This window comes from Oncorhynchus mykiss, chromosome 12 (genome assembly GCF_013265735.2).
Source record: "Oncorhynchus mykiss isolate Arlee chromosome 12, USDA_OmykA_1.1, whole genome shotgun sequence".
In the NCBI taxonomy this organism is placed as follows: domain Eukaryota; kingdom Metazoa; phylum Chordata; class Actinopteri; order Salmoniformes; family Salmonidae; genus Oncorhynchus; species Oncorhynchus mykiss.
In genome coordinates, this window is record NC_048576.1 from 74,026,811 (window position 1) to 74,042,466 (window position 15,656).

General features: G+C 43.4%; 1 protein-coding gene and 1 long non-coding RNA gene across 3 annotated transcripts in view; both read left to right on the forward strand.

The window, feature by feature from the left end:
• LOC110538423 (sphingosine 1-phosphate receptor 2) overlaps nt 1-7,827 on the forward strand; it is a 29,954-nt gene extending 22,127 nt beyond the window's left edge. For both annotated transcript variants that reach the window (XM_021625240.2, XM_021625242.2), the window contains exon 2: nt 4,340-7,827. In XM_021625240.2, coding sequence (XP_021480915.1) covers nt 4,507-5,628 — 1,122 coding nt within the window. In that variant the 5' untranslated portion in view covers nt 4,340-4,506 and the 3' untranslated portion in view covers nt 5,629-7,827. The remainder of the gene's footprint in view (nt 1-4,339) is intronic.
• Nucleotides 7,828-11,761: 3,934 nt separating this feature from the next.
• LOC110539171 lies at nt 11,762-12,983 on the forward strand. Its single transcript, XR_002475879.2, has 3 exons — nt 11,762-12,297; nt 12,483-12,645; nt 12,838-12,983. It is a non-coding gene; the product is annotated as an uncharacterized LOC110539171 (long non-coding RNA).
• The last annotated feature ends 2,673 nt before the right edge of the window (nt 12,984-15,656 follow it).

Below are 15,656 nucleotides of genomic sequence, written 5' to 3' on the forward strand. Positions count from 1 at the left end.
GTTTGTGCCCATAGGTGACGTTGTTGCCGGTGATGTCTGGTGAGGAGCTGCCTTACAGGCCCTCAGTACAGCCTCTCTCAGCCTATTGCGGACAGTCTGAGCACTGATGGATGGATTGTGCGTTCCTGGTGTAACTCTGGCAGTTGTTGTTGCCATCATGTACCTGTCCCACAGGTGTGATGTACCGATCCTGTGCAGGTGTTGTTACACGTGGTCTGCCACTGCGAGGACGGTCAGCTGTCCGTCCTGTCTCCCTGTAGCTCTGTCTTAGGTGTCTCTCAGTATGGACATTACAATTCATTGCCCTGGCCACATCTGCAGTTCTCATTCCTCCTTGCAGCATGCCTAAGGCACGTTCACGCAGATGAGCAGGGACTCTGGGCATCTTTCATTTGGTGTTTTTCAGAGTCAGTAGAAAGACCTCTTTCGTGTCCTAAGTTTTCATAACTGTAACCTTAATTGCCTACCGTCTGTAAGCTGTTAGTGTCTTAATGACCGTTCCACAGGTGCATGTTCATGAATTGTTTATGGTTCATTGAACAAGCATGGGAAACAGTGTTTAAACCCTTTACATTGAAGATCTGTGAAGTTATTTGGATTTTTATGAATTATCTTTGAAAGACAGGGTCCTGAAAAAGGGATGTTTCTTTTTTTGCTGCGTTTACATAGCTTTGATAATGACCCCATATCTAGGCTATGCAGCATGAGCATACATGTTTGGTGATTCGTCTTCGGCTCCTTTCTTGATGCAAATGTGCTCCCTGAAGCGTTTTTTGATTTCCTGTCTCTGATTGACACCTGAGAAACGTATGTCTGGTGCTTGTCTTCCTGTCTCTCGCTGCTGCCTTTTACCTCTTATTTCCTCTCACTCTTTCCATCCATCCATCTCTCTCTCTCTCTCTCGCTCTCTTTTTACACACTCACAATGGAGACACCATTCTACAGCCTGTACTGTATGGCCGAGACCCCTGGTTCTGCAGTAGACCATTGAACACTAATGTGGGTTAGAGTAGGGCCTTGAGCCATGGAAATACAGAAGCCTGAGGCTTTAGGTTCTTGCACCAGTGTAAAACCTGCCAGTGGAACCACATGAATCTCACATAGCACACAGACTTGTTCTGTCATTGGATCTAGGCCTACCCCTCAGTGTAATCTTTCATCTCAGTCACTCTCATCGCGTCCTGTTGTTGAAGGTAGGTAGGGAAGGAAGGAATCGTGGCAGGTGTGTTTTGGTCTTGGTGCTGAGCATGTGTTTATCTGTTATGGCTACAGCATCAGGGATCTGACAGTGATGTATGAGGTGTCAAGACAGTGCACAACTTTGACTCGTGCCGTATGAGGTTCAGGACTACAGAGCAGTGGAGCAGGAAGCCGGCTGCTCTCATGTCCTGTCTGTCAGCTAGTTGCCGTGGAGACGTCTGGGCCTGTATGGCACAGGGCAGGGCAGATCAAGGGCGAGACAACAGCACTGCAGGTAAACCAGCCCATCAGGTTTCACACGCTGTCAAATCCCTTGGTCACAGAGATGTCATGTGGCACGCCAAGGTCTCCACGGTCACGCACAGTCTGACAGGACCTTGAGCTGCCGTCTACTAGCAAAGTCGGAAAACAGTCGGGAAACTCTCCTTAGAAATCTGACTGAAGAGACCTAACTGAAAGATGAGCTGAGCGGAAGGAAGAAGTTGCTTCCAAAACATCGCATCATCTTCTCTTGCTCTGTTCAATCTCAGCAGTTTTTAGAGAGCTGGTTTATATTGACTCGTCCAATAACAACATCATTACCGTCTGCAGTAGTAATGTAACCTGATGTAATTACACTGGTGCGGCTGGCAGAGCCACTCAGCCTCAAGTCCTGATTTCTCTCTACTTATGGACACAGGAAACTGGGGGACGGGCGGAGGCCTGATGCTATGATTCCGATAAGGAAATAGGAATATATTAATTGAATTGAATCAACTTTATTGTTCCACAGAGGGGACATTGGATTTGACCCCAGCATAAAATGGGCATACATCAGCACACGTCCAACGGCTAATACAGTTACAGCAGCCCTATTGGGAGTAGTCTGACCGGGGTGGGAGTGACTCCAGCAGGGCTTGGTGTGGCTGTGTTATTCAGGCTGGAAGGCAGAGCTCCTCCACGCCGAAGGAGACTATTGTTCTTTTGTTCCTGCTTGAGGAAACAGCAGAGCATTCTGGTTATTATTAGTAACCAAGAGCAGCTGTGTGTGTGTTCAACCTGTGTGTGTGTGCAGCTGGACTGGTGTGCTGCTCTACTCAGCTCTCTGTGTGTTGAGTATATACTCTTAGGTGTGTGTGACCGAGTGTATAGGGCTATGTTCAGTACATTTCATTCCTGTGTACGGTGCATGGACAGGCACATGACGTTGAAGCTTATATGTGGGGGTCTGGTGTGTGCTGGTATCAGTGTGTGTTTTTGTGTGTGTGTGTGCACGAGTGTGTGAGGGTTTTGTGTGCGTCACAGAGATGTCTCAGATTCCTGCCTTTGTGTCCAGATGCCATTCCACATGGGCACGCCGCTCTTTCCACTCTCCCCAGCCCAGCTCCTCTCTCCACCCTCACCGAGGTTTGTCACAGCCCAGTAGACAGGACGGCAGTTAGACTACCTAGCTAGCTACCCAAACAGCAGTAAAAGCATTTAGATTAGGGAAATGAAGCAGGCAGCAGCAGCTCAGGCTGTAGAGAGGAGGCGTGCAGTGAAAGCATCAGGATCCGGTTACTATGAGCTGTTCTCCAGAGGCATCTCGTTACCGTCTACGTATTTAAGAGCTCAGACTCTGATCAGCTTTCCAGAACCTCTTTACTGCTGGACAGCTTTTATTTTTGTTTAACAGAGCCTCCTTTTGCTTTCAACACTGTTTTGACTTTTGACTACTGATTCCAAGCTTTCTTTGTGGACCAGTGTGTTATTTGCATACATTTGATTGCAAGTCATTATTTAAACTGTATCATTCAAATGAACAAACGGCTTAATTTGAACTCATTATTGAATGTAAATGTTTAAGGGTAGAGTGGATCTGAAAACCAGTAACACACATCTGCTAATTAAAATGTTATGACCCAACTGTGGCTTTTACAACAATCTTAACCAATGACCATGAGAATAGATTTTTCATTTCACTTCAGATTGGTTAATAATATGCTTCCCACAAGTCTGGAAAGTCCCCATCTTGTGATATGCCCTCCAGTGTTTGGGGGGTCATCACGTTGAGGCTTGCCCCTGGCCCTAGTCTGGCTGATCCACGATCTATGCTGCTATGCTGGTGTTAGAGGGACTTTAATAGAGTTAAATGTTGCTCAGTCCGGACAACGATGGTGTGACGGAGCAGAGTGTTGACGGCAAGGTGCTTAGAAATGGTGAGCGGAATATCCTCGGTAGACAGACAGACCTAGCTGCTGTGTGTTCTAGCCTGACGGACCATTAGGCTCTGAGGCTACAGCCTCCAGGTGATCTCTGTCTGCAGAAATATCTAGGCTTACTGTTCTGGAAGAAAAATGTATTGTTTCCTATTTTTCCTCGTACTGATTTTCCTAGGAATTACAGTTCCAGATTGGTCAAAGAGTCTAACTCTTCATGATAGGTTATGATGATGACGTAAACCTTGCCCTGGAGTCTCTCAATGCTCAACACTAATAAACTATCTCCTTACTGCCATTCCAATCCTGTTGCACAGACAAAAGCAGCAACTGTCTGCCTGTGTGGGTGTTTAGCTGGAGATGTAGCAAAAGGACACAGTACACAGTGTATTTGCAGCAGTAGCACATGTGGTAACACACAGTCCTCGCTGTGTAATGCTCAGGGGATAGTTGTGGCTAAAGGCAGATGCCAGATCTGTCCGGATTGGATCTATTTTTGAACCCTAAGACATGTCTGATCACCCCAGGTCCACAGGCCAAAGCAGGCCCTATGGCAGTAAGAATCAGTTACACACACATCACACACACAACTGCTCTGATTTGTGTCATAAGCAAGTCTGACCTTAATAAACTATTTCACTGTAACACAGACCAACTCATTACTTTGTCTCCCCTAGATGAGTTGACACTTGAATCAACCTTTTTCCACCTCTTAAAATTATTATTTAAAGGGAAAAAAGTTTTACAAATTAAACTTCATTGTTATCTACAGCACCACCCCAACATCAACGTGTGAAAATTGTGCTTTTTATGTTTTGTAGTAAAAAAGTGTTTCCAATGATATCAACCAATTAGTAGACAATTAGTAGGCAATGCCTACTAATAATTGGTTAAAATCACACGATGCACACTATTATATGCCCTGTTAGTAATCCTGACCATGTCTCTCTGTTTCTCTGCAGGTGACCCAACCAGGCTTCCTGGGCCACAGAGACGTGATTCTGGGACGGGCACAGTCCCTCCCCTCAGCCTGCCTGCCCTGCGTCCTCCCCCTGTCTCCCAGACGTCTCCTCTTGAGAGAATGACTATTGGCCCAGACCAGCTCTACCGTCACCACACCACTGTGTGAATGACTCTTTGTCGAAAAGCCACCGTGCTCTGCCACCCCGTTGTTGCCATGAAGAGCAAGTATTCCCAGTACTACAACCGGACCCTGATCCATGCCTACTATGTGTTTGCCAAGGACATGACCTCGGAGGAGCTGGAGGAGCGCACCAACGGGAAGGCCCAGCTCAGCTCCCTCAACATCGTCTTCGTCATCATCTGCAGCATCATCATTCTGGAGAACTTGCTGGTGCTCATTGCCGTGTTCCGCAACAAGAAGTTCCACTCCGCCATGTTCTTCTTCATCGGGAACCTAGCCTTCTCCGACCTGCTGGCCGGCTCTGCCTACATCGCCAACATCTTCCTATCAGGGCCAAGGACCTTTGAGTTGGTGCCGGTGCAGTGGTTCATCCGGGAGGGCACAGCCTTTATAGCGCTGGCCGCCTCCGTCTTCAGCCTGCTGGCCATCGCCATCGAGCGCTACATCGCCATCACCAAGGTCAGGGTGTACGGCTCCAACAGGACGTGTCGTATGTTCCTGCTGATCGGGACGTGCTGGGTCACCTCCATCCTCCTGGGGGGCCTGCCGATCATCGGCTGGAACTGCATCAACAACCTGCCTGAGTGCTCGGTCTTGCTGCCTCTCTATTCTAAGAAGTACATCCTGTTTGTGGTCACCATCTTCAGCATCATCCTGCTCTCTATCGGCATCCTTTACGTGCGCATCTACTTGATCGTGCGCTCCAGCCACCAAGAGGCCACCAACTCTCCGGCCTACGCCCTGCTGAAGACGGTCACCATCGTGCTGGGCGTCTTCATCGTGTGCTGGCTGCCCGCCTTCACAGTCCTCCTCCTGGACACCTCCTGTCGCAGGCTGGACTGCCCCGTCCTCTCCAAGGCAGACATCTTCTTTGGCATCGCCACGCTCAACTCGGCACTCAACCCACTGATCTACACGCTACGCAGCAAGGACATGAGAAAAGAGTTCCTGCGCGTGCTGTGCTGCTGGGGGCTGTTGACCAGCGGGCGCCCCACTGACCGATGCCTGGTGCCCCTCAAGAGCTCCAGCTCTATGGAGCACTGTACCAACAAACACGAACACCAGACCACGCCCATCATGCAGGCAGAGTGCACCACCTGTGTCTGACTCGATGCTATAATCACACACTGTGTGTTTCTGAATGTGAATGTGTGTGCGTGTGTCTGTTTGACTGGGTGTGTGAGAGGGATAGTGTGTGTGATGGGGCTGTGTGCAGGTGAAGAGACTTAAAGAGGAAAGCACACCTGTGAACCCCCCCCATCCCCACTCCAGACCTGCCACACAGAAGACCGTCTTGTCTGTTTGTCTGGAGAGATGTCACAACATCGTTGACTCTCATTACAATCATACCTGTGTGAATTCACAATCAGCATTTAACCGATTCACCACAAGAGCGTGGTAACGCAATCATCCTCGAGAGTGAATTCACTATTATTCAATGAATTCACAATCGTAGCTGAGACTTTTTTTAATCTTATTTTTGAACAATGTTTTAAACATTTTCTTAGGGACTTTCACAGAGTGGAGTCAATCTTTGTTGAGGGAGTCTTGATTATAACGATACATAATTAATGTTCTGCATGTCGACTTGTTTTACACGTATGCAGACTCTCTTATGGAAAGCCAAATCCACAGACACCATATACATAATCGTGATGCTGAGTTGTTGGAGTGTTTTACTGCGCCCTGATAATGGAAAGCTTTCACATATTGCACTTTGTAGACATGTAAGCGTTGTGTGATTGTTTATGGCTGTCGCCCTCTTGAAAGGTTAAACCACAGAAGTTTCCCTGAGTGAATTATATATGTATCCATACATACAGAACTCATAGGCCATTGCTCATATAGAGAGACGTGAGGCACCCAGGCAGTGACTAGTCCTCACTCAGTACTGCACTCCATGCAGGCCGAAACCCTTGCAAGTACCCCTCTAAACCAGGGCTATATACCTTCATATATCAACATACATAGATCCCTTTGATTAACTGCAAAAAACAAAAGTACTCTGCTTACGTATATTGCACGACATTCTAACTCCTTTGTAAGAACTAATGTGTATTGGTGTACTCCAGTAAGTTCAGCTTGTTCATTAACATTCTCTCTCTCTCTCTCTCCGCCCACTTAAATCTGTCCCTCTCGCTTTTAATGTTGTCTTTTGTAACTAACGTTTCCTAAGAGGAAGGCCCAATCAGAAAACACATTTCTTGAAGTGAGTTGGCACTGATAAATTTCACTCAATTACAGCTACCCAGCAGCCCATAACCAACAGGACTGTTGTTTTAACAAAGTTGTAGCAACGCAGTGGCAGTGTGCTTTCTGTTATTATTGGTTCTTGCTCCAGGGGAATGGGCCTGAATGTAAGTCTGAAGTGTTTGGAGCGAGACCGCTCTATTTTTTTACAGTATTATAGATCATTGACTTGTCATTGCCGTGCAGAGAGTGGGATTAAACAGGGTAGGTCAATCTCACTGTGAAGTCTTAAAAACAGACTACAACAAATAACAGCAATATCACCACCAAGCCAGTCCAGGTAGAATGGTTGAAAAATAGTACAGTCCTGTTCAACACAGGAAGACATGGGATTCGTCCAGAATAGACACGTCTCATCTTCCCCAACAATCCCCCTCCATAAACGAGAGAAGATCCCGTTTCAAGGGGAGCGGGGGTCTCCATTCCCGCCCTCTTTATTCTCTTAAGACGCCTAAATAAACTCTTAATTCCTCTAACGACAGGAAGTCCTGTGTTTCATAAAGCGGTTGCTGTTGTTCAGGAAGAACCTCATCTGCCTTTGTCCAGACACACTCACTCTCACTTGGCCACGCTTCTGGTCCTCATATTTCCATGCAGGTTTTTACAGCCTGCTAGTTAGACAGCGAGCCCTAGCCTGGAATCCAAACTGATATGCTCTGTTACAATTGTTTCACTTCACAATAAACTGAACCTATGAATGTAGATTCCGGGCTAGACCAGACCAGTAGGAATAGTGAAAGCAATATGGCAGCTTCCATATTGCCTGACTGCCTGCGCTCTCCCGGGTTTCTTAAAAGACAACGCAAACATACCTATCACTTCATTCATGTGTTGTCTAACCCTGTATAAATATATGAATAACTATGTATGTAAGTATGTACAGTATGTATGTATGTATGTATGTATGTATGAACTGTGTTCATGTATGGAATGTCTTGTGTGTCCAGTAGCACTATGCCTGTGTCAGAACGGTACATATTAAACACTAATAGTGGTACATAATTTGTTTTTCTTAAATGCATTCCTTTTTATAAAATAAATGAAGTATCAAAAGAATCCAATGCGTTTTGTGTGTGTTTTTAACCAAGTGAATGTGTGCACACAAAAGTTAATATTTGTGCATGTATTGTATGAGAAAAACATGTTCTGATACGTTTCACTTTCCAGGCCTATTGCCATCTTTCAAAATCTCACATGGCTGCATGAGGTGTAATTGAAAACTGATATTTAATCCAAACATGCTCTAACAAAGTCTAAAAAAATACTTGTTTCAACATGAAAAAGCTCTATGGAAATGTTGCCATTAAACTTTCCCCATTTAACCTTGGCCTTCACATCTAACAGCATGGTTTTAACTGCTTCCAGACTAACATGAGAAAGATTTCTGTTGTGTGAAATGTTAGGGGTGACCATAAGGGGCAGGAGAGGTCAGGGAGGGAAAGAAAGAAAATCGGGTGTGGCAGGCAGTTTTAAGAAATTGTTATTTAGGAGGGAGAGTGGCTGTTTTTCTGGGCGCTCCATAAAGATGGGAGACAGCCTTGGGAGGGAGGGCGGACTCTGGGCCACGGCCCGGGAGAGGCTGACGGAGTGTGGACTTGAAAGAGAGTCTGGCCTGGTTGCTGTCAGACGTCCAGGATTCTTGGGTGGGAACATTGGCTAAATCTGCCCCAGGAGGCTGCGCTGCGGTCATGACTAAAAGGGATCCAGCTTTTGTCAAATTAAAGTCCGATTTGACTTTTCGTAGCAGGTTAGAACTTACGCAGCAGGTTAGGAGAATTAAGTTAAGGTTAGGTAAAATGCTTTAAAAAAATACTTTAAAGTTAATTTGACAAAAGCTGGATCCCTTCCAGCCATGACCCTGCGCTGCTGGGAATGTGGCCAATAATTTCCAGAGCTCAGCAGCAGGATATGACAGAGTCTAGAAACCTGTAGGTGAAGAACACAAAAGGCATAAAGGTTTACGCAGTGTGCATAAAGCTCAACTGAAACAGCTGCATATGCTTAAAAAGACATGAACACTCACGCCACACAGGCACACCCTCAATCAGGCATTCATATTGGGAAAAACAAGACTGCACACTTGCGAGTTTAAAACATACAGGCACTTGGAGTCAGCTGCACATTCCCGTTATAGATATATCACAGCAAAAACACACACGTACAAAGAAGCTCAAATGCTCTTGTAACCGATGGGAAATGACTTGCTGGTTAGCGGGGTGCGCGCTAATAGCGTTTCAATCGGTGACGTCACTCGCTCTGACACCTTGAAGTAGTTGTTCCCCTTGCAGACAAGGGCTGAGGCTTTTATGGAGCGATGGGTTACAGTGTTTTGTGGGTGTCAGTTGTTGATGTGTGCAGAGGGTCCCTGGTTCGAGCCTTGGAAGGGGCGAGAGGAACGGAAGCTATACTGTTACACCCTCAGCCTCAAGAAATTCACATCAACCGTAATGAACTTGTGCCACCTTGTGGTGAAACAGACTTCAATTTTACTTGTACATTTCCCTTTCATTCACAGCACTAATTTCTATCATAATATGTTGAGTATGATGTGTGTGAGTTTTTAATATAATTATTTTATTTTTTATTCATGGATACTTTGTATTTCTACACATTCATTATTAACTTTTGTTTTCGGTTGCATAATGTAAATAATACAGATCTATATCTATCTATTCGTTCCATTTGTCCAACCCAAATTAAATATGAAGAGATGCTGGCTTATGTTATGTGCTCAATGGTTCTGGGATGATTTTAATTACATTTTACTGCACACACTTGCAATTATGAAGGTTTGTTTTTCGACAATAGACACAAATGTTGCTATTGTGTTCTGGTCGTTCCATGAGTCCCTTTTGCATCCCTTTGATATTTTAAGTAGAAATTGTGCACCAATTTTACATTTTAAAAGTATGTTATATTAAACGAATTACCCATTAATATAGAACACGTTTTTATATCAATAAAGACCCACTTAACCCACTTAAACCCAAAGGTTTTCACCATCGTTGTTAAGCCCGTTACAATGCTTTGACATAGTATTTCATATGATTAGTTATTAATTTTAAGGTAAAAAATAAATAAACATGACCCTCATTCTAAGGTCAACCATGTTATATGAACTGAACTCTCGTTTTAATATGGTGAAACTATTCCTATTTAAATACTATTTCAAAAGAAACATTGATCATTCAGAAAGTATTCAGACCCCTTAACTTAAAAAAAAAAAAAATGTTATGCTACATCCGTATTCTAAAATGTATTGAATTGTTTTTCCCCCCTCATCAATCTACACACAATACCCCATTATGACAAAGCAAAAACAGGTCAAGATTGTTTTGCAAATACAAAACTGAAATATCACATTTACATAAGTATTCAGACCCTTAACTCAGTACTTTGTTGAAGCACCTTTGACAGTGATTACAGCCTTGACTCTTCTTGGCACACCAGTATTTGGGGAATTTCTCCCATTCTTCTCTACAGATCCTCTCAAGCGCTGTCAGGTTGGTTGAGGAGCGTCGCTGCACAGCTATTTTCAGGTCTCTTCAGAGATGTTCGATCAGGTTCAAGTCCAGGCTCTGGCAGGGTCACTCAAGGACATTCAGAGACTTGTCCTGAAGCCACTCCTGCGTTGTCTTGGCTGTGTGCTTCGGGTCGTTGTCCTGTTGGAAGGTTATCCTTCCGTCCTGAGCGCTATGGAGCAGGTTTTCATCAAGGATCTGTCTGTACATTGCTTTGTTCATCTTTCCCTCGACCCTGACTAGTCTACCAGTCCCTACTGCTGAAAAACATCTCTACAGCATAATGCTGCCACCACCATGCTTCACCGTAGAGAGGGTGCCAGGTTTCCTCCAAACGTGACGCTTGGCATTCAGGCCCAAAAGTTCAATCTTGGTTTCATCAGACCAGAGGATCTGGTTTCTCATGGTCTGAGTCTTCAGGAAAACTCCGAGCAGGATATCATGTTCCTTTTACTGAGGAGTGACTTCCATCTGGCAACTGTACCACAAAGCCCTGATTGGAGGAGTGCTGCAGAGATGGTTGTCCTTCTGGAAGTGTCTCCCATCGCCACTCTAGAGCTCTGAATACTTTCCGAATGCTGTCAGAGCTGTCAGAGCAGCTCACAGATTACTGCACCTGTACATAGCCCACCTATAATTTAGCCCAAACAACTACCTCTTTCCCTACTGTATTTAATTTATTTATTTATTTTGCTCCTTTGCACCCCATTATTTTTATTTCTACTTTGCACATTCTTCCATTGCAAATCTACCATTCCAGTGTTTTACTTGCTATGTTGTATTTACTTTGCCACCATGGCCTTTTTTTGCCTTTACCTCCCTTGTCTCACCTCATTTGCTCACATCGTATATAGACTTGTTTATACTGTATTATTGACTGTATGTTTGTTGTACTCCATGTGTAACTCTGTGTCGTTGTATGGGTCGAACTGCTTTGCTTTATCTTGGCCAGGTCGCAATTGTAAATGAGAACTTGTTCTCAACTTGCCTACCTGGTTAAATAAAGGTGAAATAAATAAATAAATAAAAAATGCACTCTATTCAACTTCTCAGATGCATTCAGATTCAGTTTTCTAAATTCAGAGACATCATCCTGGGCAGTCATTTATCAATGTTGAGTGTGAACAGAAATGTTCGTAAAGCATGCGTGTGATCATTTCTAAGCAAAGTGTGGGATTTATCAATTTGTACTTATACTTGAGAATGTGCGTAAATTTAAGCACAACTCTGACCATGTGTACGCACAGCACCTTGTGGTAGAAAAGTCAATCTGGCACAAGCTGCATTACGCAGGGAGCTGTTTTCAATGAGCGTGCAGATTTTTTTGCTGAGAGCGACGCTTGGCTTATTAGTAGATTAAGTTTTCCAAAGCCTATTTTATTGTATCTCTGCAACCAACTCTCTCCAGTATTAGAAAGTGAGACGTAACGCACCAATGCAATCCCAGTGCACACCCAAGTCCTCTCCACCCTGGACGTTTTGGCCACTGGAACATTCCAACGGGAGACTGCGGATTGGTCTGGCATTTCACAACCAACCATGAGCCGAATATTGCCTGCAGTCCTTCATGGCATTATTTCATTGACCCCACAATACATTGTTTCCGTACACTGCTGTGCAACAGGCCAGAGTGAAAAGGGAACAATTGACTGCACCTACATCGCAATAAAAGCACCATCAGTGAACAAAATCAACTTCGTCAACAGAAAAGGTTTCCATTCTGTCAATGTGCAGATCATATGTGACTCACATTTGGCTTTGTTGACTGTAGTGGCCAGGTGGGACACATGATTCAGTCATTGCGCAGAACAACAGTTCAGTTGGCCTTAACCTCCAGACGGGAGCTGTTGAGTATGGATGGCTTATTGGTAAGTGACTAGTGTTTTATTTGCCATGTTCGACCTCTAATGGGAAACTGAATGTTGTGTTCATAACTGCAGGAGACCGGGGCTACCCATTAAAAACCATGGCTGATGACTCCCCTCACAAACCAACAAGATGCAAGGTACAACCAAGGCCACGCACGCACAAGAACAGTGGCGCGCACCATAGGCCTGTTGAAAGGGCGTTGGCTGCGCTTGTCTGGGACAGGAGGCATACTGCAATATCAGCCTAGCAAGGCTTGCCTTTGAAATGACATCTTCAAATGTCATTGCGTGAATGTAATACAATGTGCAAATTCCTTTTTAGGTTTGCTACATTGTCAAGGCTTGCAGTGTGCGCCACAACATTACATTCAAAAATGGCATTCCACTGAACGATCCACCCAGATTCGATGAGCCCATGGAGTGTTTCCCACCACCCATAGCTCTGGAACTGAAGACAAGAGTCAATATCATACAACGGTTTAAAGGTATCTGTTCTTCCAAATATTGTAATCAAATCGACAAGGAAAACACGTTTACATTGCGTCAGAATTTGTCTCACATGCTTAACACAATCAACAAGTTATTTCAATGATTGGTTTCTCTCTCAGGCCGTTGCATACATCCTCCAGCTGCTGTTGGAGTACAATAATTGATGTGTTGATCTCTTGTTGTTTCAGTACTGCGTCAGTCAAAACATGCAGCACAGCTGAAGTGCTCGCCAAAGCAGACACACTTCTTGTAGGCCTGGGGATGGCTGAGGGGGTCAGGCAAATCTCCCACATCTGTGAAGATTTCATGTTTTGTTATATATTTGTCAGGAAAAAATATTTAGATGTGGTCCATGTTTGAATATGGTTGCGAAAATAAAGTTTGGCTTACCATCAGTTGGTGTCTGCTATTCCTTCAGGGTCCTGGAGAGGGTCCTCAGTATCACCATCAAATGATGCCAGACACTGAGGTCTCTCCAATTATGCTGCCAATGCGCTGGTCCATTGTAGACAGTGAAGAGTCACTCTGTACTCCTCCTGTTGCACTTCTATCCCTTTTGTGGATCTTTTTTTGTTTTGTTTTTTGCATACGTTTTCCAATCAAACCATGTATTTAATTTAATTAACTGTTCTGCACTCAGAGGCAGAATTTACCACAGCTCTAACCTGCTCCCAAGCAATATTTGTTCTCTTATTTGTCAAGCCATTGCTGAGGGCTCCAAAAAGTATGTCTTGTTTTGCTTCCACTTCAGTGATCAAAAGTTATATTTCTATTTCAGCGAAAAAGTGTATTTTCTTTGATTTCTCCACGTTGGCGGACAGAAATGGGTGACATTTCTTGCAGCGTTAAAGGGAAGGTTTATGACCATAATTGGTCATTTAGGGCGGTTCTTTATGTAAATTAGACTTCACGTGCACTAGCAGTGTTTTAGAACGTGTCTGATTTATCAAGGCAAAATGCATATACGTGTGTGTAAATCAAGCGTACGAGCAATTGATAAATACAAACTTTGTTGTACTTGCGAACATTCTACATTTTCTTCGTACAGTTAATTTAGAAGCTTTTCTACGCAACATTGATAAATGAGGGCCCTGGCACTTTAAGCGGTACTTGATAAGCAAGCAGGGTGCAGTCCTTTACATGAACTTCCTGAATGTATCCAAATAGAGTACCACAATATGAGTCACAATACCCATAAAAACCTAGCGGTCAAACACCGTTCATTTTTTTTTTTTTAGAAACACTTAAAATAAAGGCTGTGTTTCGTGTAGACTGCCATTTTGATAACCGAAAAAAAGAATTTGTTCTTACTGACTTGCCTAGTAAAATGAAACTGCTCATGTGGCTATTATAAAGAACTACAAATGCCATGATGATCTGGACGAGACTGCCTAATTGAAGCAGTCTCTATCTAGATCATCTCTAGATTAACTACCATGTAGTAATGAATAAATTGGCTAAATATATTTTAAGTGGACAATTCTGTGAACTGTCCTGTGCAAGTTTTAAATGGATATAATACCTGTTAACAAAGGTGTCAGAGATGATGTGCAGGAGCTTGCAGGGATTTCTAGTCTTGCATGATCTCTACTTTTATGCTAATTCGTTTTTTGAATCTGAGAGTAAATAGACAAATATATTTATGTCACCTTCTCCGAGAGAGATTTAAATGGCTTATCAAAACGTCACGCCAGGGTAAGCCTACACAAAACGTCACGCCAGGGTAAGCCTACACAAAACACAGCTCCTATTTTAAGTGTTTCTAAAATCCCCTATGAAAAAAATGAATGGTGGAAAAACAACTGGAACTGTTTCCCTGTTTGACCGCTAGGTTTTATGGGTATTTTTACACTTTCAATGTGAGTCTCTATAGGCTTTAGCTAAGTGTGTTAACACAGTCTTTAAATCTGTTATCCTCTACCTTTCCTGGCTGGCAAAGTAGCAGTGCTTGACTTAGGCAGGAGCTCACCAGAGCTGAGTACCAGCATTTCAAATGTTCTACTGCTTGAGCTCCTGTTACTTTTATAAAATATTAGCTCAAAAGTATTGTGGAGCTTCTGGACCTAAATATAAACAGTACCGACACCCAAATTGAGTACCGGCACCTATTTCAGACCAAGTCAAGCACTGTAAAGCATCAGGATGTTGGTCTCTGGTTTTCAATCTGAATTTATAGAACTGAATTTGAAATCTGAATGCATTTGAGAAGTTGAATATATTAACTTATATTAACTTGAAATTATAGTTTGTAAACTTGGTACACAGACAGTGAATGCAATATCTACAACATTGAAACTGAATATATAAATATTGAATTTTAACATTAAATTCTATTTTATTTGAAAACTGAATGCAATATTCATTCAATTCAGTTTCAAATAATTAAATACAAGTTCAATTTCTGAATTAAATTTGTGCGTTACAATTAATTTTATTTCAAAATAAAAAATTATGGAATTCAAATACAATTTCTGTTGCCACTGAAATTACCCATAAATAAACCACACCCCCGCCACCCCCACGTGTGCGTATGCCAAGTTGCCCCATGTCCACCAGATGCATATGATGCATATGCGTTTTGGAAATATTGAACGCAAGGTGCACAGAACGCACAACCACCTAGTGCGTTATCCCTAACGTAGCGTTTCGTACTGCTCCTTTGACAATGAAGGACAACCGCCGGAACGCAGAGTTTGCGGCATCTCGTGGACATGAGGCTTTAGTTGTACAACAGGTCACCATAACAAATACATTTATAAAGCCAGCGATGTTTATCTCTGATAAGTAAAAAAAAAAAAACATCAACCATTATCACTAGCAATCCGATTGCATTTCCCTCGAAAAATCATGTACATTGTGGTGAACGTAGTTTCGTAGTAGGCAAATCAATGGGGGTATCAACAATTTACAATATTCCATAGAGGTGAAAAGATACTATGAAACAAACAGCCAATGCAATGGATGTATTATTTAATTTAACTATCAATGTAAAAGTTGTTCAAAACCT